Below are 23,662 nucleotides of genomic sequence, written 5' to 3'. Positions count from 1 at the left end.
TGATGTCAGCTGCCTTCATGCCTTGCTCAGTGCCTTGCAGATGGCCATGCGCTCATCCATTTTGTTGCACGTGTTTGTCAAAGAGCTACTATGTGTCCAGGGACCTTAGGCAGGTTACTTAACTTCTCTGCCTCTTGGGTCCCACATGTATGGGGAAGTCGTGTCTGCAACGAGGATTTGTTATCAGAATTCACTGAGAGTTGCAAGTATGACAGTATCTTACAGAGAACCAGGCACACAGTAGGTGCTCAGTACATGTCCATTCACTCATTGCTTAGCAATGTTTTTAAACCCCCAAAATTTGGTGTTGTCTAATTGGGAACCTTGTGACTTAGGTTAATCAAATACATGTGGTAAATATGTCCGTTCTTTAGAAATTAAACCAGCAAATGGAGTCAAGAAATTCATGATTTTAAGTTTAAAATATCCTGATATTTTCTCATTAAAAGTAACAAAATCATCGTTCTTTCCAGATTTATTTGCACTTCCAAAGTGGGCTTGAGGTGTGGAAACAGTTTTCACAATTATGTGCTGATTTATGGGAGAGGGAATCTGAAAATCACAGTGAGGTTGTAATGTCCGTAAAGATGAACAGACTCCTCCTGGGGAATTTATGAACCTTGAAAAAGGCTGAGAAACCCTAGTTACTTGGTATAAAATACTACAATTATTCATACATACCCCTTACCTCCCACCCTCACCCAAAGCCTCGTAAATCTGTGTTGTAGAATCGAAGTCTCATTTTCAGTGTTTTATGTAACAGACTGTCCTTTCCCCATGGCGAAGGGTGTATTTCTGAGCACGTTGGTCAGGGAGCGAGCCTTCTGGACGCCCTCCTTTCCCTGTGGCCCTGCTCCTAGGTTCCGTGGGTCTTGGTGCCAGTCCTCTTCATGCGTCATCATTCATCCTCGGTAGAGCTGGTTCTAGAATCTCGCCTCCCAGTCCTCACCTAGACCATCAGCAGGTTGAGTCCTTCAGGTAGTCATTGTTACAGACCTAATCCTTGCAAAGGAAATCTGGATTGATGAGTGGGGCTGCCGATGTCCAGAACTTTTTCTGACCCTGACTTTAAGTTTATGGGTATCCATTCAGAGTCACAAAAGATTTAAGGAAAATCAGAAACAGCTGTCTGGGGTGTCATAGGGACTTCATTTTTTTTTTTTTTTTTTTTGGACTTAGTTATTTCAAAGATCCTGAAATGGCATGCTCAGTCTTCAGAGATGCCGTATTTCTTTCAGCAGGACCTGGTTGAAAGCACGTGGTTTTAGGAGAGCAGGACTTACGTGACCTACATTGGGGTTCTGCACTATGGACAAAGCACCAGGAGAAGAGGGATCAGAAGATGATTAACTCTTTGCTTCCAAGAACTTTTTATTTTAATGGATGAGAAGCACCTAAATAAAAGACAGTGACAAAGCAAGGTCTGTGAAGTAGGTACTGTAACAGGGCAGAGAAGGCGTGGCGAGCGCATGTCGGAGGGTCAGAGGACAGGGAGGCTGAACGTGGCTTTTTTTTTTTTTAATTCTTTTTTTTTTTTTTTTTAGATTTTTTATTTATTTATCCGACAGAGATAGAGACAGCCAGCGAGAGAGGGAACACAAGCAGGGGGAGTGGGAGAGGAAGAAGCAGGCTCATAACGGAGGAGCCTGATGTGGGGCTCGATCCCAGAACGCCGGGATCACGCCCTGAGCCGAAGGCAGACGCTTAACCGCTGTGCCACCCAGGCGCCCCTGAACGTGGCTTTTGACTTGAGCCCTGGAAGACTAAAATGACATGGTACACTTGAGTGCTAGAGAAAGTGAAATAGAACGGCAAAAGTGTGGTATTAATAAATTAGACGTGTGTATATATATATATGGCCCCACTTCAAGCACATCACCTCCCCTGCCTTACCACATGCTAACGTGCACTAATATATACACGTACACATTAACGCATGCTGAAGGAATTTATACAGAACCTTAGCACTGTAAAGCCTTGGTCTGATCGTTAGAAAATGCGTCCTGGCTCTAAGAACATGTGCAAGTTTAACTGGAGACTCCAGTGGACTCAGGGAGATCAAGATAAGGCTAGCGACACCCACAGCAGAGTAAAGATGGATGGAAGACCAGCACGGTGAAAGCCGCCAATAAACCTGACACCTAGAGACTACCCACCGGGGTCATCCTCCTGTTAAACAAACAGGCAGTGAATTAAACATGCATGGAGAGAAAAAACCACACTTGCCTACATTCAAAGGGAGGACATTATTTTGTTTCACGATGAATTTTTATATTCACAAAAACACTTGAAATGATCCACTTACAGAAGGCCTTTAAAATGTTATCATGAGTTGACCAGCACCCACGCCGTGAGTGCCAAGTGTGCGAGCCCCAGTGCAGGCACACGTGGGACATACGGCGCATTCGGTCCCAGCCCCGTTATTCCACAGCAAGAAAGCAAATATCACAAAAGAGCAGGTCAGACAATAGCTGTGGTTTCCCGGGGCGTGTAAGAGTTGTGTTTACGCCATGCTGTAGCCAAGTGTGCAATAGCATTGTCTGAAGAAACAATGTTTGTAGCTTAAAAAATGCTTTAATACTAAAAAATACTTAACCATCATCTGAGCTTTCAGTGAGTCATAATCGCTGATCACAGATCACCACACAGATATGATAATAATGAAAAAGTCTTAAGTATTGTGAGATTTATCAAAATGCGACAAAGTAAACAAATGCTGCTGGGAGAAAATGGCACCGATAGACGTGCACAGCCTGGGGCTGCCACAAACCTGCAATCTGGGGGAAAAGGCGGAACCTCCAAGTATCCACCGAGACACAATGCCACGAGGTGCGCCCGTCCTGGCTTTATCTGTCCTATCAGAAAGATCTTTAGGGCTCCAGTGTGGGTTCCCTCTGAAGACAGATTTTTGTTATCAATCCGTTCAGCTCTTTGCATTGGCTTCCAACAAGTTTTCATGACTAAGACCACAGGCGGGTGAGGGCAAGAAGGCGTTTGTCCTCATTTTTTCTTGCAGTGAAGATTGTGCATAGACACAGGCTCCCTCAAATCAGGGGAAACAGAGAAACTCATTATGTTGTTGGATGCCGAGGAAGAAGTAGGCTCCAGGCAGTTAGGCAGAACCCGGTAAGTGAATGTGTGCGCACGGGACACACGGCTTGGGTGCACATCATTGCCAACATCTTGAAAATGGCAGGTCACGGTCTGTCACCCACCTGGAAAGCCTGGTCCTTGGAACTGCAAGTGTGACTCCAGTGGGGAGACTCCAGCATGGCTCGTGGAAGCTGCCCTCTGCACCTCCCTTCAGATCTTCAGACCACGGCTGTCAGCTCGCGGAGGCGTGAGAAAGCCTGGATTCACACTCTAGCTCTGCCATGACTGGGTGTGTGGCTGTGGACAAGTGTTTTTCTTAACCTCTCAGAGGCTCAGTTTCCTGCCTTGTGAAAGCGAGAGAATAATGGTATGTAATTCATAGCATTGGGCGTGGTGGTCTTGCAGGCATGTATGTGAAGAGCTTCTCAGGTTTCCTGGGACTCAGGGCTGTAGGCAGAGGTGGCTGGGATCAAACAGACCAGGCTGACTCTCCGTCCTCCCACACCTGAGCCTCAGTGGGTTGGAGACGGAATACTGTCCTGCTTGACACGTCCCCACCCAGTGCTCAGACCCCAGAGCTCATCACAGCACAAGGATCTTCTGCAAGTACTGTGCTCTGAGGCCAGGGCTGCAAGAAGAGGGGTGCTCCCCCTGCCCTGAGCAGTGCCCACATCGGACCGGCGTGTCTAGGGAAAGCCTTTGAGGACGGCGGCCCCTTCTCAGCCCTTCCAACAGATCGTCAGTGCCCAGCCCAGAAAACGGGTGTTGAAGACCCAGGAAGAGACAAGACTCAAATTCAAAAGGACAGCGAAAGAGGGATTATAACATTACACACATTGGGGTGAAATAAGGGAAAACAGATGAAATTCACGGGCCTTTGAATTACATTTGGGACGTTCTTGCTGCCCTGTCCTACTCCTCTGTGGAGACGGAAGTGGGAATGGAAAGCACGGCCCTCTCCCTGGATCTCCCTCCGGAGGCTCAAGCAAAGCCCCCAGGCGGGGACGCACCAGAGCCTCGCTGGCCACTCAGCCTCTGGTCTGTGCCCTGCTCTGGGTGCAGCCTCAGCTGTCTCCTCTGACGAGGAACCCGTGTCCCCTGCAGAACGCCTGCAGTCACGCCTCGCAGGTGTTTGCATCCACTCAGAAGAACCTTTTACGTCGAGTTCTAAATCGAGTACCTTGGTGGTTTCAGTCCACAGAGACGCGGGGCGGCTGGATGCCACGGCAGTCACCCTGGGCCACGGTGGCACCGGTCACATCAGTGAATGGATGCAGAAAACGGACAGCGTCTCACGTCTCTTCAGGGCATGCAGGCCACGGAGCGGACCAGTGCTGGTCCGTAAAACAGTTGCCCAGTGTACAGTCCTGCTTCCACATGAGTAAGGAGGACGTGCCTTTTCCTGGCTCGCTAAGGCACCTGGGGGTTTAGCTGAACCCCGGAGAACAGGGGTACTGTTGCGGTGCTCGGGGGTATCCTGGAGGGAAGGCTGCAGCCGTTCGCTGCCCCAGACCCACTACTGCCCCAGGGAGCTCCGTCTTCTTCGGCTCTTGGGGACCTGCCATGCCCCCATTCTCCTAGATGTGCCAGAAACTGGAGCCAAAGGGGAAGAGCTCCAAATCCCAGTTTCCCACTGTCCCCACTTGAAGTGCGGTGACAGGCGGAAGGTGCCTAGCAGGGGCTGACCTAGAGACCCTCAGTGCCCCCCTGCCTGTCACTCTCCGCCCTCCCACGTCCCACCACCCCCCCTTGCTAACCGCACTCTTTGAGTCCTCAGCATGAGACCAAACAGACGCCCGTGATCACCCATGGCAGGTCCGGCCGCCGCCCCAGCCCTGTCCACAGCACAGCACTGCTCAGCGTCACTGTTTATCTCAAGGTGACACTTGTAATGGGTTGTGGCTGCGCTTCCTAACCCATTTATGTAATCCTTCCTGTTTTGCTTGCCATCATTTCCTGGGCTTTCGCACCAATAAAATGGTTCCTTTCCCAAGACACAGTTCATTCAATTTAAATCTGGATTCATTATAGCTAAACTTAGGACATGTCTTTGCAAAGGAAGGAAAAAACAGCAATAAATGACGTACAGAAATTACTCAGCAATTATTCAGCACCCCCCTCCCCCCAGTGTCCTGAGCTCAGCACATAGCAGTTGGGGGAAAAGAATCCCTGCCCTTGAGAATCAAAGCCTAGTTGCACATATGGAAAGGCTCTCAGGGCAGGGCAGCAATCCAGTTGTCAGTCATTCCTTATTCACGGGGTCACCCGGCCATATGGCCAGACTTTCCGCGGACTTCGTGCTGTTAAGGGGACTCTTCACCCACCTATGCCTCCTTTGCTTTTGGTTTCCCTCCCGTGCGTTCTCCCACAGCATCCTTAGCCTCTGGCCTGTACCCCAGAAGGGCACTCTCACTGCCTATCAAGAAGTTTGGGTTTGAGACTAAGACACTTGCAGGGGCTGGGGTCCAGAGGAAGCCTGGTGCGGTCTGCCTGGCCTTTGTGGGATTCCTCCTGTGCCCTCCTGGCCGGTGACAAGGGAAGCACTCTGGGGCGTGGTCAGAGGGCTCGCAGGCCAAGTGCAGGGAGGATCAGGTGGCTTTTCCAGAACGTTGAATGTAGCCAATGTAAATACAATAATATAACATTAATTCAAGTAAATATCTGTGACTAGAATTTGAAAATTGAGGGTGATGCTCTTAATTCACAGAAGTCCCAGTAACCACACCCCCTCGACAATCACTGACCCAGACTCATGACCAACAGAGAGAAACAGAAAGGCCTGATTTTTTTTTTTTTTTAATTTTGGACCATTTGACTTTAAAAGGAAAGGCGGAGGAAAGATCGAAATGAAGGAAGATGAATAATCTTAATCGGCAATAACCGAGTGCCGGGCACACTAGATTCAGTCCCGCCAATATTGCTGTGAAGTAGGTAAAAGTCTGCCGTGTACATTTTATAGATGGGGAAGAAGAGGTTGGACGCAGTCGGGTCACTTTCCTGCTGGCTGCCGGGTGGCCAGGCAGCCGCAGCTTTGCTGCAAAGCCAGCCTGACCCATGTGCTCTGCTGCCATCTAGGACCCAGCCCGCAAAGACCCATCACATGCACAGCTCCTGAGTGCCATCTTCTTTGACATTTTGATTGACCTTGGAGTTAAAATGAAGCTGAAACCTTTTCCTTCTTCACACTTCCCTGTAAAATTTCATTACCAGCCAAACAATAGAGTAGATGTCCCTAATGCATCCCTGATATAATTCAAATAATAATAAATAATGGTTTAGAGTTCAGGTTTTATTTAGAATCAAGAAGCGATTTATGTTGTTGTTGTTGTTTTAAGATAAAGGCAGTTATTTTAAATTGCTGAACATTTCATTTTCATTCCTCAGAATTGTTTTTTTTTACATTAAAAAAGGTACAAGGAAATTTGAACCAAGATAAAGATTTAGCCAAGGTTTTTGAGAGTTTTTTGTTTTTCCTTTGCTGTCGTTGATTATTTATGTATTTATTTGGAAGGGCAAATGGGATCAAAAGAGAATCAGATTTTCCACCTTCCATGTTAGGTTAATAACTGAGATCCCAGGGACAGATTCGATCTCTGCATTAAGGTCATTCGCACAGCATCTTCCCACCCCCTTCCCCAAAACACCCGCCGGGAGTTTTTGCTTTGGGTCATGTGCTCGCTCATACCTGTGTGTTTCTTGCAGTCGACCTGGACAGGCTCAATGATGACGTCAAGCGCTACAGTTGCACTCCCAGGAATTACTCCGTCAACTTAAGAGAGGAGCTGAAACTCACGCACGTGGTCTTCTTTCCCCGTTGCCTCCTGGTGCAGCGCTGTGGGGGCAACTGTGGCTGTGGGACCATCAGCTGGAAATCCTGCATGTGCAGCTCTGGGAAAACTGTGAAAAAGTATCATGAGGTATGCCCTTCTCAAACGTCTGTGCTGCAGTGCTGCAACACTGTAACATATGAGTTCTTTCCAGCTCAAATGTTATGTAATCTGTAGGGTGTTGGACCGGGCCACTGGGTACAGTTGTTCATGTTGTTCACTGCACAAAGGCACCCAGCCAGAGGGATGATTGGGAGCTGAAATTATACATGAGCTAAACTTGCCAAGCCACATGCCCTAGAGGGTCTAAGTCCTTCCTGAAGGATGGACTCTTTTTTCTCTCTCTTTTTTTTTAAAGATTTCATTTATTTATTCATTTGAGAGAGAGTGAGAGCACAAGAGGTGGAGGAGAGGGTCAGAGGGAGAAGGAGAAGCAGACTCCCCTGCTGAGCAGGGTACCAACGTGGGGCTCGATCCCAGGACCCCAGGACCATGACCTGAACTGAAGGCAGACACTTAACCGACTGAACCACCCAGGCGCCCCTGGACTCTTTATTTCTCATCATCATAATACAACCTGTGGGACAATATCTTTGTTAGATTATATAATCAAATGCATGATGCAGTGATTCAGAGCTTACATGGCCTCTTTGTGGTAATATTATAGAATTCATAAAGCCTATCCCTGCAAAATCTAGGTTGCTTTAAGAATTCTAATTTTAAGGTCCAAACTTGAATTCAATTAGGTCCTTAAGAAATTAAGCAGAGTGAAGACAGCAAAATGTAGATTGACAGAAAATAGAGACACTTTCTAATTCTCTAAATATGATATTATTTTTCTTCCAAAAATGCCAATGTATCCCAAATACTGCGGAGTGCTACCTGGGGAATTAGCTATGAAAGTATGCAAAACTAAACAAAAGTAAATATGAAGATAAAGGAGGAACAAAAATTTAGGGAGAACAGAGTTCTGCAGAGAGCAGAGATCTGTGTTCCACGTCTATGTTCTTACCACTAGTAACACTGTGCTTTTTCCTTTTTAAACTCACAGCACTTTACTTAGCATTAAAGAAAGAGTAGATTGAAGGACAGTCAGAGCCACTCCTGATGTTGGCAGCAGCTGTTACTTCCCCATCATGGGAGCATACACAAGTCACAAAATTTAGAGACTCAGTTTTCACATATGTGAAATGGGACTAAGAAATTATATCAGACAATCATTTATAAAGTGATTCTGGAGATCGAATAAAATAATGCATATGGAATGCATTTTGTAAGATGTGAAACGTCATACAGAAATGTGCTTGAACTTTACATCAAAAACTAGGGATGTATTGTATGGTGACTAACATAGTATAATAAAAAATATTATTAAAAAATGTGCTTGAGAATATAATCTAAACAAGGAAGCAGATATTATCATTAGAAAGGCTTGTTTGAGCTGCTTTTCCTCTGTATCCACCAGAACAAAGGACTAGAGAGTATTCCCTAAATAAAGCACCCAGCTTTGTAAAACTGGGCGTTTTGTTTTGTTTTGTTAATCCTGCAAACAATAAAACAATATGAACAAGTTTGAGAGGTGACTTCGGAGCTAAAGGAGAATGGATATGTCATAGTGGTATTTTCAACTTGGGAAGTGTAGGAAGTCAATGCCACAGTGACCATGCTTACCTTACACGGGGAAACACATTATTTTAGACCTACATAAAGCTTATTTTCTTAGTCAAGAATTTCTTACCCCACCCTGCAGTTTTCAAAGGGGGAAAAAATGTTTTCATGTCCGGAGAATATTATAGTCTGTGTTCATTGTGTTTTATTTTTGTATGACCTGATGAACTCTAGATTGGATGTTGTCCTTTGCATCTAAGAACCTGAATTTTGTCATATTAGTCATACCCTGAGGATCAGTGAAGAATGCAATAACCAGGCTAGAGTTAGAATAATCCAGGGAGTGACAAGATCTCTGCCGAGGCACAACGCTGAGGAAAACATTCAAGTGCAGGCTTTTGATCTATTTGTAGAGTGCGTTGTTTTCCTCTGGACTCTGCTCAGATAGAAGTTACAGCTTCGGTTTTTAAAATGTTTATTGCGGAAATGGCAGAGTTGAACATGCGCCCCACCCCTTAAGCCCCTCCCCTCCCAGACAGTTCAAGCTGAAGAACTCTGAAGGGCCCTTCTCTCGCTGCTTCTCTTGTCTCTGCACCGCACAGCTGCTACCTGTACATTTCTGTTCAAATTAATATCTAGAAAGGGAAGCCCTTGATCTTTCTTCATCACACGAGCAGGTCTGAGATGTCAGCATCTTTTGGAAACTGCTCTCGGAAGCATCTCTTTGAAACATTGTATCACAATATTTTTACTCCTGGGGTTTGCAGAGCTCTACACAAAATCACTCTGCCAGGCGCTGGACGAAGGGACAAAACAGCATCAATCACTGTCTCAGCCGCTGCATGCCTAGGACAAACGTGCCTGGCACATTGCCCCGCGACTCCTAAAATCCCTTGCACGATGTCGTGGTGATCACTCTGTTGAGTGCCTCCTGGGAAAGAGTAGAAGGCTTGTACCATTTCCAGCAATGGGGGTTGCTTGAGCGAGGCTCATGAGGAAAAATCCAGGTTCTTTGTTCTATTCCGTGTCTGTGTTCTTACCCCAGAGACACGAGAAACCGGTTTCCCTAGCTTCTGGTTGTAACTGATGAGATGTGAAATGAGTTTCCATGGGCCACGAGCACCCTTAAGGGGGTAACTGGAACTTGTCACATACGCAGGCCTGTGTGACTCTGTGCAAATATTTCAGCACTCAGGGTTTAAGGCATAAAATCTGAAAAATGATAAGGCTTCTAATGAAGCTTAGATAATTGTTCTTTCCAGGGGTCATGCTGTTGCTCGAGTAGGGGTTGAGCATTTTTCACTGTGCAATACAGTGTTACCTCCTTTATGATTTTCTGTTCTCAAAAGTTTGTAGGTCTCCTGTTAAGGTATTTTTCCTGTTTGCTCCCAGTAGTTCTTTGATGCCTCTTGGAATGTATAGGATACAAAAGACGCTTCGGGGTAGTGATTTTTCAAAAGGAAGGTTCCAGAAAACGTGTAGACCATTAGAGGATGCTTTCAGTTCAGTTCCCATCTTGCCTTGATAATGCTCCCTGAAGGAACAGGATGTTCCCTAGAAATACGGTGACCTTTTAAATTAATACTTAACTGGTTTTCATCATCTGGTTCCCTGTCTGTGGACATTCAGGCAAGAGCCAAAAACTCACAAAGCAGAGAGAGAAAGATCGAAGTTAATTTCTCTGTCTTTCCTGTCGTGATTTTGTCGAGATGCTGCTGTACCCACCTATCCTGTCTAGTAGCCCCTTCTGAAGTGATGGAAATCTCCCCTCCCTGCCCCGCCCAGGACGGTGGCCTCCAGCAACATGTGGTTGGGGGGCCACTGATGTGTACGATGCAAACAGGAGACCGGACTTTGCATTTTATATGATTTTAACTTACTTAAATGTAAACAGCTACGCAGGGCTGGTGGCTGCCGTATTGAAGAGTGCAGCCCAGTCCCATTTGTGTTTCTGGCACAACCATTCCTGTCTCTGGGCAAAATGGAAAAGAAATAATGACTTTAGAGGATTATTTTGTTTCACTCTAGAATTTCATGTTAAAAATGTGCTTCCTTGGGGCGCCTGGGTAGCGCAGTCGTTAAGTGTCTGCCTTCGGCTCAGGGCGTGATCCCGGCGTTCCGGAATCAAGTCCCACATCGGGCTCCTCCGCTAGGAGCCTGCTTCTTCCTCTCCCACTCCCCCTGCTGTGTTCCCTCTCGCTGGCTGTCTGTCTCTCTGTCACATAAATAAATAAAATCTTAAAAAAAAACGTGCTTCCTATTACAGCTTAAGAGTTAGGAAATGTAAGCAGGTATTTATATATGAACAAAAAGATTGATTAAAAGTTTTAAACTGTTGAACATCAGATTTGGGATAAAAGAATAGTAATTTTAGTTTTTACATGTTTAAGCATCTTCCATAGAAACAAATTTAGCAAAGATTGGAAATTGAGATCAAGGAGACAGAAGAAAAAAAAGTTGTTTCCAAAAAGTTTCTACTCTGTGACAAAAGCAGTGAGATTTGGGGTTCTGATTATAACCAACTATAACAAAAGTCAAGAAAGTCTCTATTGTTTTTCTGGAAATTGCATTTCTACGGCTAGTGTAGAGTCTCCCTGCTTCGTCCTCTTTCTCTCCCTTTGGGTGAGACTGTGAGACCACACTCCCAAGGCTGTGTTTCCGACCAGAGATGGGGCAACAGAGCAAAACATTGCCTGACTGAAAGGAAGACATGGCCTCTGGTTCCAGCTTTGCCATGTGAGGGGCAGCCTAGGGACGTGTGGGTTCCTCGCTTCGTCCCCACAGTAACCCACAATTTTGGGTTCCCAGGCAGACCCTAAATTACATGGTATCCATTAACTATTATGTTATCCTACCCCCAGATCCTACCTTACTGACATTATGTGAGGAACATAAGCAAATTGGTGGTGGAAGTGCTAGGTCAATGTAAAGGAATAAAGATGTGATCGGAACAGTTAATGTTGATGGAAAGTTCACTCAACACATCAGTGATACCACTGACACTTAGCTCATGGGGATACTGGACAAAGGCGAGCGCTGAAGACTGGAAAGCCCAGAACAGATGTGGGTGGAGTTTTCTGCGAGGTCTGGCTTCCCTGCAGCCTCGATGACTCCCCAAGTGAATGGACCCTACATTTAAGTATGACCAAATGCGCACACCCCTTCCCTTCTAGACCTAGCTTCCCACCATTGCTTTGCAAACCTGCATGGGGGTGTGCTCTCCTCAAGTAGACAAGACCGCTTGTGACATGAACGGTCCTCCCTGCGAATTCTGTGCGCTGAATTTGGTGTCCGGTTAGCCTTCTGTGAACGTTTTCTTCAGTGGGTAGTCATGAGCCCTGAAAGGTGCTGTCGAAATTGTGGAACGGCTTAGTTCTTTAAAGGTTGGCCTGCAGCTGAGTGCACCCCAAACCCCAGAATGCTCCCAGAAAACTTAATGTCTACAGAGAGCAAGATTGCATTTTCAGTATTCATGAGTGTTTTATGGACCTTGACTATAATCCCAGCCTTTGGTCACCTGCAGACTTCATTGGCCAGGGAAGCATAGCTAAACTCTTGTTATCGGTGTCTGTCTTACCGAGTACCTGTCTTATGACGTGGAATCAGCCCTTCCGCTACGATGCTCCGCGAGCTGGGACTGCTGCCTGCAAGTTTGGTAATCACCCAGGCAGAAAATAACGTGCTCTCCCTTTTCAAGATGCTTTTGCTTGTAATCACTTAGGTTTCAGAAAAATGGACTAGCAGCCCTTAAGAATCTAAACTCTCTGCACATTTTTCATAAAGTCTAGAAGCATGGAAAAGCTCAAAATGGAAGCAAAAATAGGAGGCTTTTTCTTAAGATCAGAAGCTATATGTATACGAAATACCTCCTGCTTTAGAAGTTGGGGAGAATCTTACATAAACTCTTAATAAGTCCAGCTTACACAATGCATTGGTCCTGAAATACGTGTTTGTGTTCCTATGTCAGCCATTAATTTGAGAACTATTACAAGGCCTTAACAACCTTTTTTTTATATTCCCAATAGAGAAGAACCCAACTCACCAGATAGCTTTTCTGCCTAGTATTGTTCTATTAGTGTAATAGCTTTATGGTAATGATTCATTCAGTGGTGTATTGGCTACGAGGCGAGCAACCGAGGTGAAATATCTTTCGTGATGTGGTAATTTGCAGACTGCGCGTCTTTGACTTTGTGTAGTGTTGTGAAAGCCACCAACCGGCTTAGTCGTTCTCCAGTTAGTAAAAGTTAACTTTGCCTGGCTTCGTGTGGTTTTCCAGGTGGTGGAGAGGGTTCAGGATTTCCATCTCCACCCACAGGTTGTAGGAAGTGGCTTGCTGCTCGTCAGTGGATTTTTATTTCAGGGCGTGCTTGCAGCTGTGAACCCTAGCTGGAAAATAGGAAAGCATTTGGGGATGGTTCCTATTAGTAAGTGTCCTTCAGCGACTGTAATTAATGCAGTGGTTCCTTCCCTTTACAAGTGACCAGACAACGTATCACCAGCCAGTGTGCCTTCCCACATGAAGGCTTTTCACTTCCTTTTAACTTTCCAGGCTCTCTCAAGTCGGCTTTGCTTTCTTCCTCCTTTCAATGCTGTGTACCTGCACCTACCATTACATGGTCTGAAAGCTTTGAACATCAGTGCTGTGATCAGCCAGGAAAGCAGTCCAATTTCCACTTTGTTCAAACAGTGCTTTCCTGTCTTGTCTGGGAAAGTGTCTGCCAATTCATTTTTCTCTTCTTATCAGCAAAGCACATATATACTGTGCTCACGTTGCTTAATATAAAACACAGGGAAAACCCCTGAACCATCAGGAGACCAGTTAGAAATGCTGCCCTGGCTCTGCGCCCATCCCACTGCACGCACTTTTGTTTGCCGTCAAATGAGAAAGTGAATCACCAGAGCCCTGAATGTCCAGGGGCGGTCATCACAAGTCATGCGGCTTTCATCATGACCTTATGCTTATCATGTGCCATCGTCTTAGGAGTCCTTTCCCTCCCCTACATCTGCAGACCCCCAAATCTGGTTTACGTAGAGTCTTGGATCACAGTGACCGATGCGTATTGGAGAGATTCTCGGCGGAGCTGTAGGACTCAAACTTCTAACCCCTTCCGAGGCACTCTGACCAAATATAGCACAGCTGGACTTGCCGATTCATTGTGGGTGGGGCCATTCAGCACCCCAAAATGTCAGACGCTCTGCAATCTTCATTCTTTGTTTGGTTTTGTTTTGTTTTTACTTGTTTTTGTATGAAGAAGCAACATCTTTTTTTTTTCCCCTGTAGTTCCCAGCAGGAGAGAACACAGGAGCCACACACACAAGGGCAGATGTCATTGTAATTCTGCTCTTCATACTTTAAATCTTCTGCCAGAATTGTGAAAGGGTTAAAAGTGGCCCAAAGCGTGGGGCCCTTTTTTTGGCCTCTGCTTTATTTCCTGGCTTGTGTGTCTGTCCCTGTGTTTGTTGGAGGTGCAGGGAGACAGGTAATGAGAGGAGACGCAGGAGGAGGTGAAAAGGAGAGAATAGGAGCGTTCACTTCCGCGTTGGCACCTCCCTGCCCCGGGTGTTTCTTTTCCAGCTGCTGTGTTCCCAACATGCTGCTGAGCCATACGAACATCAGTTCCCATTTCACAGGTGAGCTCATCCACCTGGAGTCAAGTTCCAGTGCCACCCATTCTCCTGCCAACTCTGTAACTTTGGGCAACTAGCTTAATCTCTCTTTCCTTACGTATGAGAATTAGAACAGTAGCTAAGAGGGTTGCAGGGAAGTCCAGATAATACTAGCAAAGTCCCTTACAACAGTGTGTGACATCTGGCAGATACTCAATGATCTTAGTAGCAGTTTCTGTTGTCCTTGCCCTCGAAGCACTTTAACCCGACGAATAGAGACAACACAAAATAAATCGGGTGACATTGTGCGATACATATTGCCAGACTAGCAGAGTTGCAGGAGAACAAGAGAGCAATAGACGTAGCTATCAGACCTGCCATTTGCACCCGCTTTACCAACAGCAGATATTTTTGAGTCTTTGTGGCCCTGGCATGAACTCTTGTAGGGAGTCCCTTCCCCCCTTGTTTTGTACTCATAAGTATTCTTCCGAAGCCCTGCTGCATGTGGGAATCCGTGTTCCACTGTGTGTTAGCGAGTCTAGACTCCAGAGCTGGATCGAACATGGGACAAACGAGGTGACTTATTCTCCTCCTCACTGGGGCCCCTGTGGCCCAGCCCGGCTAAATGAAGGGTTACAAAGTGCTGAGGACTCTCACCCTGCTTTTCCTGCCAATGGTTTTGGCCTGTTTGTGACTCGAAGCAGGTAATGATGTGAAGATGAGCACATTGCTGGCAAGAGAATTCATAGTCAAGAATCAGACGAATGCCATGAGAAGTCCCGCAGACTCTAAACAAGATTTTGCCACAGGTAGCCTTCATCTAGGACCAGAGCCTGCCAGCCAGAGCATCTCAGTTCCCGCTCCAGGTCCCATGTGGAGCTTAACACCCCTTGAGACACAAAAGGAAGTCATGGGCACATTGAAGAGGCATTGGTCCCAGTGTGCTAGGACCCTAGGGGACAGAGCCCTGTGCCCCAGTCCAAATGGCCAGAAGACCCCGCATAAGGCACATGGCCTCCTTGAGGGTCTCAGTCCTCCTGTCTATAAGATGGGGCTAAGGATGCCTCCTCTCCTATGTGACAAGATTTGTTGGAGGGCAAAAGAAATAACGTGTCTGTGCAAATCCTTTGAAAACTATAAAATACAACATCATTGTATGGTAGCATCTGACGGAGTTTGTTTTCTGAAAGGAAAATAGAAAAAAAATCAAAAGTTAAAGGCTAACAGGAACGTAAGAACATATAGAAGAGAAGCAGGTAAACTGACCAAGTAGTGTCTGTGGACGCATGTATATGATTTTCCAAGTAGTTGTGTCTGAGATGAGCAATATTTGATTTTAGCAACCCCACAGCAGGGAAGAAGTTAGCTTCCATGTAAACTTACTAAAATCATGTTTCAACTTAGATTTTTGTAAGTTTTCATTTAAATTCCAGTGTGTTAACATACAATGTAGTATCAGTTTCAGGTGTACAATGCAGTCACGTCCATACATCACCCCTGCTCATCACGACAGGTGCACTACCCCGTCCCCATCACCTGTTCTTCCCCCACCCACCTCCCCTCTGGTCACCAGCAGTGTGTTTTCTGTAGTTCAGCCTGTTTCTCGTTTGCCTCTCTTTTTTCCCCCTTTGCTCATTTGTTTTATTTCTTAAATTCCACATATGAGTGAAATCATATGGTGTTTGTCTTTCTCTGACTGACTTATTTCCCTTAGCATCATACTCTCTAGCTCCATCCACGTCGTTATAATCAACTTATTAATTAAAAAAAATTAAGGATTATACTTTACGAAGAAATGCTGTATTGATACACAGATATTACGTAGGAAGATTTTAATGGAGCCTGGTCTGTTTTGAATTGTAAAAGGTATTGTATATTAACAAATGTATAAGAACATAAACACATTTTCACTTAATTATGGCCACTAATCACCTTCATCAGGGCAAAATATTTTACATCGACCAAACGTTTAGCCACACTGCTGTATTAGGTTCATGACTTTTTTCATCGTTCTGTCTACAGAAGTAATAAATGCTCGGTTTTGTATTTACCCATAACATACGCTCTGTTCAGAAGAATCTTTATGACAGTATTTGGAGCAACACTCAGCATGAAACAGGGCCTTCGAAAGCTATCGAGAAGTGCCTGCCAGGACCCCCGAGCTCATCTTGGTACTGAGGGCTGGTAACGCAGGTGACGTTACTCTGTGATCACAGACCACTCCACGCCAGGAAGGTGATGACTGTAAAAATTTACAGGAGAGCATCATGATAGCAAGTCCATAGTTTTCATTGGCTTCTCAAAGGAACCAGTTGTCAAAAAGAGCCTAAGGGGTATCTAGTTGTGCTAAACTCTCAGGGCTTTCTAACAGGAAATATGCTTCTTGTCCTAGGTATTAAAGTTCGAGCCTGGCCATTTCAAGAGGAGGGGCAGAGCGAAGCACATGGCTCTCGTTGACATCCAGTTGGATCACCACGAGCGGTGTGATTGCATCTGCAGCTCGAGACCACCTCGATAAGAGAATGTGCACATACTAACACTGAGCATGAACGAATCTTTAGTTTAAGGGGGGTGTGGTAAGAGACCCTTGCCCACCAGCAACCGAACTTCACTTAGCCTGCAAAGCAATGAATACAAGTGGTTGCTGAGTTTCAACCTAGCTTTGTTAGCCATGGCAAGTAGAAAGGTATATCATCAACTTCTGTACCCCAGAGTATAGGATTGCATTTAATAATAGTGTCGGAGAATGTATACACATATGTATACGCATGTATATATTTTCCGTGTCTGTGCATAAATACATCAAATGGTTTATTCAGTATATACAACCAGGTACACCAGAGCTGACATATGGTTGAGTTATTTAGACCCTTAAAATCTTCTGACAAATTCAGGGACATATTAAATTACATGAAACATGGCCTTGGAAGATTCAGAAGACTGTTTTGTTTATTTTTAAATTTGAATCACAAAACAGTCTTGGATCTTGCTCTTTTAAAGAGAGCACCTTTTATATTAAAAACCAATAAATGAGCTTTTCTTTATATATACATCTTAAGTGTAAAAAAAAAAAAAAAAAAAGAAAGCTATGGTTTCTGGGGAAAAGGCACAGACCTAACATTTTTCCCATGGGATGCACTACATGCTTACCTATGTAGACAATAATTACCCATCTCCAGAAGCATGCCATAATAATATAGATGCTTTAGAAATTAAGTCATTAAGTCTTCTTTTTATGCATCTTGCTGAGGCATGCAAATTCATTTAACACCTGTCTCAAAAAAATTTTATTATAATCCTCCCAGAGACAATTTATTAACTGTAGCAGAAATTTGAACTGTTTCTTCCTGAAAACCCCTCCACAGAAGTAACTCCTTTGGAAAATGACATGGGGACTCTGTACGAGCCTTTCAAAATAGTGTTCATTGAAAGATTTGGGTAGTTGAAAGTTAGAACAGTGAATGTAGAAATATTAACAGAACTGGAAATCAGGTGGAATATTTGATTGGATCCATATTTAATAATGGGTCCAAACTCTCCAAACTATGCCAATTCATTTTATGTCTCTTGCTTTTGTGTTCCTGTCTCTTTGATATACAAAGGTGGATTTACAATGGCATTTAAATTTGGCAAGCATCATGAATTATTTATAGCCTAAAAGCTTTCGTGTATTAAAACCACCCAATTTTATTGATGTAGATTCCTAATTGTACCCTCACTTGCCATTCTGAATTCCTGTTTCTGAACTAAGTGAAATCCGATCTGGGTGTGTGGTTCTCTCCAGGTCTGTGGAGCTTGTTCTGAAAAGCCGTCCTGCAAGTTACAGGAACAGGAATTTGGCCTTGCCCCACCACTCGCGACCCTGAGTTCGCACCGGTGGTCATTACTGGTATTCAGAGTCATCTTCCTTCCCTGGGTCCTCAGTGTCTGTTGGAAAGGAGGCTGACTTCTGGAGTAGGAAGTGATTCATCATTCTACAGAGCAAGGCTCTTGAGAGAGAGCATCATGAAATCCAGATAGCTCCAGGGCTACTTCGAGAAAGCCCCAGTTTTCTTGCTGCCTTGAAACAAAAAAGGAGAGCCGATTTCTTCCGTGAGTCTAGGGCCCTAGTGACTCGAAGCGCCTTGAGTGAGGGGGTGTGGGGCAGGCTGGGTAAGTCCCGGGCTCAGGGAAGGGGCCTAAACACACTCACGCTTCAAAGCACAGGGCACGTTCTCCACTGTCCTCAGTTGCATCCTCCTTTCCTCTCAGCTCTTTGAGACGAAAGGCCATTCATTTCTTATTGAAGATGCCAAACTTCCCTAGAAACACCCAGGTTCTTACCGCCGGGGGGGGGGGGATGGAAGTGCTGGAATCCCTGTCTTGCTCAGTGGCCCAGAATCCCAGAGCAGAGTCAGAAGTGGCCGAAGCAGACACCCTCACCATCGGGACTGCTCGTCCCCTTCACGAGCACGTGCACGTTTACCGTGAAAACATCGGCGTGGGCACCCAAATTAGAACGTGTGTCACCTCGTTCTGGCTTATGCAGCTCACGTCGTAGCTGTAAGTATGAAAAATTCAAGTGTTTTCCCCAATTTTCAATAAACCTTCCAGGCTGCAATAACCGGGATGGTTTTCGGTTAAAGCCCTATCTGTACTTTTTATTTATTAGCTGAAATGTAAGCAGACATATTCACTCACTTTTCTTTCTTCTTTCCTGAGTGTTTTATTAAAACGTCTCCCTTGGTTATCTGTTATCTATTGCACGTCCAACATGTAGCCAATAAATCTGTTTCATTGCCATCAAAGGAATAAAAAAGCTCGCTGTACAAATTACATTTCAAAACAAACCCTAATAAATCTGCATTTCTGCATGGCTCACTCACCTGGAATATTGGCTTTCATTCAATATGTTCTTATAGGGCAGAACACTTTCATAAGTGGAATTTGTTATGTTTTTTGTCATATTAGTAACACGCAGCTTTTTCCTTTCACGGCATCTTTCTATAGCAAATGTAACATGGCTCTTACCTTCATGAAAAATACAGATTGCTTTTGAACAAAACTACACCATTATTTAGTTCCCAATTGCAGTTTTAAAAGGTACAGAGCGTGACGACCTTACTTTCAGCAATGCATGCAGGTTTTCGGGGTGACAAGATGGGGTGACGGCTGCCAGCTTGCTTTCAGGAAGTGGGAACGGCACCAACCTTGTCCCCTGGAGCAGGCTTTCGCTCTGTCCCTGTCCCAAAGCCAGGCAGTGGGGTGGGACTTGAGGTCTCGCTGTCCTGTTGTTGTGTCTGTGCCTCTTCGTCTGTTTCCCCACTGGCCTTCTAATAAAATGTAGTCTCCGCTGACATTCTTCCCTGAAGAGAGTTCGCAGCCTGTCTTGTCCTTAGGGGCCTGACATCAGGACCATACAGATTCATCTCCCTTCTGTCTGCCCTGGAAGCTTTCCCTTCCCAGCCAGAGGGGGCGTGCCCCCAGCTCAGGGAGACCCATGAGGGGCTGCCCACCTGCGGACTTTGATGTATGATCAGGGGACGGACGGGGAGCAGGGTTGAAAAGTGTAAAGAGAGCTGTCCTCACTGCACAAATTCGAGCTTTTGCTTGCAGCTTAGTCTTTGTCATCGTCCTACCAGAAGCAGGACAGCAGCTGCTCCGTGTGGGCTGAAACTCGGCCACTTGATTTAGCTGAGCGGTTTCAGGTTGTTTGGGGGAAGGGAGTAGAGACGTGTATTCTGTACCAAAAATCAATTTTACCACCGGAAATACCAGCTAATGTGTGAGTCAAAGTGTGGGGCAGGGACAGGAAGGAATCAAATAATGCTGTGCACGGTAGTTAATTCAGATAACTTGGATTTTTATATAAAATCATGCTATATAGCTAACATGATTTTTATATAAAAATCCAAGTTATCCGAACATACATATATATATATATGTACACACACACACAGTTATCTGAGTATATATATACAAGTTATCTAAATATATATGTTATCTGAATATACATACAAGTTATCTGAATATATATACAAGTTATCTGAATACACACACACACACACAGTATCTGAATGTAGATACCTTAATCATCTTATGTTATTTCCTGAAGTTATACATGTGTCCAGTTTTACTCCAAGAATAACTTAACAGATGTCCAAATTGTTCACATCCTCCCAGGATCCTCTGGCAGAATATTAAATTAAAATTCATAGATTAGTATTCATGCCTGAAATCCCAGGAAATACAATTTTGTTTATTGACGGTTCTGATCAAATATGCTAGAAGAGAGAATATTTATAATTCACTGGTTTTTATTGACATCTACTTAAATTGTGTTGTTTTTAAAGATCAAGTTGAAGACATGGCAGCCCTGGGGTGCGGGTTGGGGGATCTCCTGAGTGTCAGGGGACGGCATCAGCCATGGGGATGCATGAGCCACTAACCGCTTCGTTTCAGACTTCATGCTTGCCCTTCAGGTTAAGTCCTCAATTTGCAAGTTAACGTGTATCTTTTTAAAATAAAGTTCATTTCTATAGAGATCTTAAAAATTCTTTAGCCAACCACATTAGAAGGGAGTGGATCTGAGTTGGTCACAAAGCTTAATGTACTTCATGCCACACGTTATGGGCCAAGAAATCGGGCTGCCAGGTTTAGTGGCAAGGAACCAAATGTTAAAATCACTCTTGGATTCAATTTATATTTTACATAATTCCTATAATATAGGTTCTCTTTTAAGAACATATTCTGGGTCATGTTCTCTAACCTCCATGTCTCTGGTTGAGGTCATATTACAAATTCATTCTGTTCCAGTATCTTCTGGCCTTTCCTTTCCCACTGTGACCCCCACATTCCTTCTCTTTCTCACCAGTCTCTACCCACCAATCATTGGGTCAGAGAGAATCAGGACCAAGGTCTGCTTTGGAAAGACACAGGAGGTGGGGGCCATTCAAGACCAGGAAAGCAAATGGTTTCCCAAGTGAACACATCATAGTTTTACAATGCCAACTGTTAATAAATCACTGCTTTTTGAGATTTGAACATGCCAAGTGAATGTTTGCTATTATTGTCCATTTTGGTACAAAGTTCAGAATATGCTGGTGGATATTTATTGACTTCAAAGGATACCTAGCCACTGTCAATATGGGGAAAAATTGACTAAATTCAATGTTTCATTTGTTCACTGAACAACAAAATGTATTAAAACACACTATGTATCAGGGTTGTTTTGGGGTCAAAACACAAGGTTCACAACAGAGGATAAGAGTAGAGATAGATATTCTAGGGGGACAAACAAGAAGAACAAAGATCTTCCAGCAAAAATGCATAAGGTGAACGTGGGCCTTTCGAGGAATGAAAAGTAACATGGCAGGAAGGAGACATAATTGGTGGTAGGTTTGAAAAGGCAGAAAAGCAGCTGGTTCCACAAAGTCTTGTGAGGATGGCTAGCAAAGTCTTGTCCTCTACATGGAGAAAAGGAAGCCACGGGGTCTTTTAGGTGTAGTGGGGCTGCAAGCGTCACAGTGCATCAGAGAGAACATTAGAAGGTCTTGGGTTCAGTGAGCCAGCCGGCCGCTTTCTGGACCTGTTTCCTCATTTACAAAATCAGAAGGGTGAGATAGAGCCTTTCCAACAGGACGTGTCTGCATTTTGGAAAATAGCAACCTGCAGGAAGGATGGGGGTAGGAATATTAATTATAAAGCTCCTCAGAGTTCTCGGGATGAGGTGCCAGAGACAGGAGGGGTGTAGGCCCCCTGTGATTGTGCAGGCTCTCTATGGAAGTTCTAGAAAGTGCTGTATGCATGGACTGGGGCTGCAAGGAAAGTTAACAGTATTTGGAGGTCTTAATGACTCAATGAGGAGAGCAGTGCAGGCTCAGGGCATGTCCTAGAGGAAGAAATCCTGTGAGCTGGACTTCTGAGAGTATTTCCCACAGAACACTAGGGAGGCAGGAAGGAGAGGCTAATTTTGAGAGAAGAGATTGTAATTGTCTCAAAAGTAGAGCATGAGGGAGAGAGCAGGGTCAAGAATGTCTCCAGGGAGCGGGGCCTCGACTCCCAGGTGGATGCTAGATGATTTCACCTCTCTGAGGAAGGTCCTGATGCAGCAGGATTGGGGAGGGGGCGCGTTCAGTTTTCTTCAGACCTGTGCAGTCTTTCACTAAATCTTAGATTCTAGAGTCGGGTTTGTTTTCTTCTTTTTTAAAAGAAAAAGTTGATTTCTGGGTCTCCTGGGAAAGTGTGCTCTCAATACATAGACGTCAATCACTTTGCTGATTCACCTAAACCCCTATTTTGTTTAAAAAAAAAAAAAAACCTGATATTTTTCAGGTTAAGCCTTATCTGAATACCAAATTCGATCTTGGTTATTACCTAAATGAAAAGCGGAGGTTTGCATGACAGATCACTTGTCCCTGTGTCACATGCTGAAGTGAAGACCTTTGGGTGTGAGAGAAACTCCGACAAGAAGCCGTGAACAGATGCACAAGTTAGCTGCACTGAGAACGATAGCTTGCACTCGTCCTGAAGGAGAGAAAAGCCCAGACCAAATAGCAAGTGTATTAACTGGGGAAAAAAAAGGAAAACAAGGAAATATTTTGGTCCACTGTTTACTCAAAAATACATTCAAAAACAAACAAGAATTAATTCTCTGAATTCCACTCCAGCTCACCCCACCTAAGTTCGATGGGAACCAAAAGTTATTGCTGTCGTATCAGTGGGAGGAGGCATATTCCTTCAGGAAACATTTTCAAGAAATACAGGAACTTTTGCACAAGATTGGAGCAAATATTACTTTTTCTTCTCATATAAATTAAAATAGACTAAAAGCCACAGAGTTGTGAATGGTATGGTTCTCAAATTGATCTCAAAATAAAGGAGGTGAGCCAGAGTTTAATCATACTCATGTTTTGTGTCTAGAATGTAATGTGTCTAGAATAGATCTAGGGTTTTCATATTATACCTTTTCTCAGTGATTCAGTCGTCAATTACTTTTGAGAACCTACAATGTATCAGGCACTGTTTGAGGTCCTGGGAAGGCACCCATGAGTAATACCATCTCAATTCCTGTCCTTGTAATTCTTACCATGTCACACAGACAGGCAGTAAAACAGTGATTACCTGAAGCAATTTCCAGAACCGCTGTGACCAGGGCCTCTCCGCTTCCCGTGGAACAGGGTTTCTCAAGCTCAGATCTGTGGACACCTGGGCCTGGATGATTCTTTGAAAACTATTACCTTCCAGGATATTCATTCATTTATTCAACAACAAAAATCATTAAATGGCTACTGTCGTATATGCAGGCACAGTTATAGGGACTGGGGACAGGGGACAAAACAGACCAAAATCCCTGTCTCTGAAGAGTTTATAATGACGGGAGGCAGATGATAAGTAAAATGTACATACTATGTGAGAAAGAAGTAAATGTTACGGCTACAGATAAATAAGATCAGGGAAAGGGGGTCAGTAGTGGAGGGGATTCAATTAGGTAAAGTATTCATTTAAAATAAAGGCCCAAAGGATATAAGGGAGAAAGCCATGGAAAT

The 23,662-nt window shown here is 44.5% G+C and overlaps 1 protein-coding gene across 2 annotated transcripts in view; it reads left to right on the top strand.

The window, feature by feature from the left end:
* Nucleotides 1–19,006, top strand: part of PDGFD (platelet derived growth factor D) — a 236,855-nt gene extending 217,849 nt beyond the window's left edge. For both annotated transcript variants that reach the window (XM_034665655.1, XM_034665654.1), the window contains exons 6-7: nucleotides 6,796–7,010; nucleotides 16,528–19,006. In XM_034665655.1, coding sequence (XP_034521546.1) covers nucleotides 6,796–7,010; nucleotides 16,528–16,653 — 341 coding nt within the window. In that variant the 3' untranslated portion in view covers nucleotides 16,654–19,006. The remainder of the gene's footprint in view (nucleotides 1–6,795; nucleotides 7,011–16,527) is intronic.
* The last annotated feature ends 4,656 nt before the right edge of the window (nucleotides 19,007–23,662 follow it).

This window comes from Ailuropoda melanoleuca, chromosome 8 (assembly GCF_002007445.2).
Source record: "Ailuropoda melanoleuca isolate Jingjing chromosome 8, ASM200744v2, whole genome shotgun sequence".
NCBI lineage: Eukaryota > Metazoa > Chordata > Mammalia > Carnivora > Ursidae > Ailuropoda > Ailuropoda melanoleuca.
This window is presented reverse-complemented; position numbering and strand designations above follow the sequence as displayed.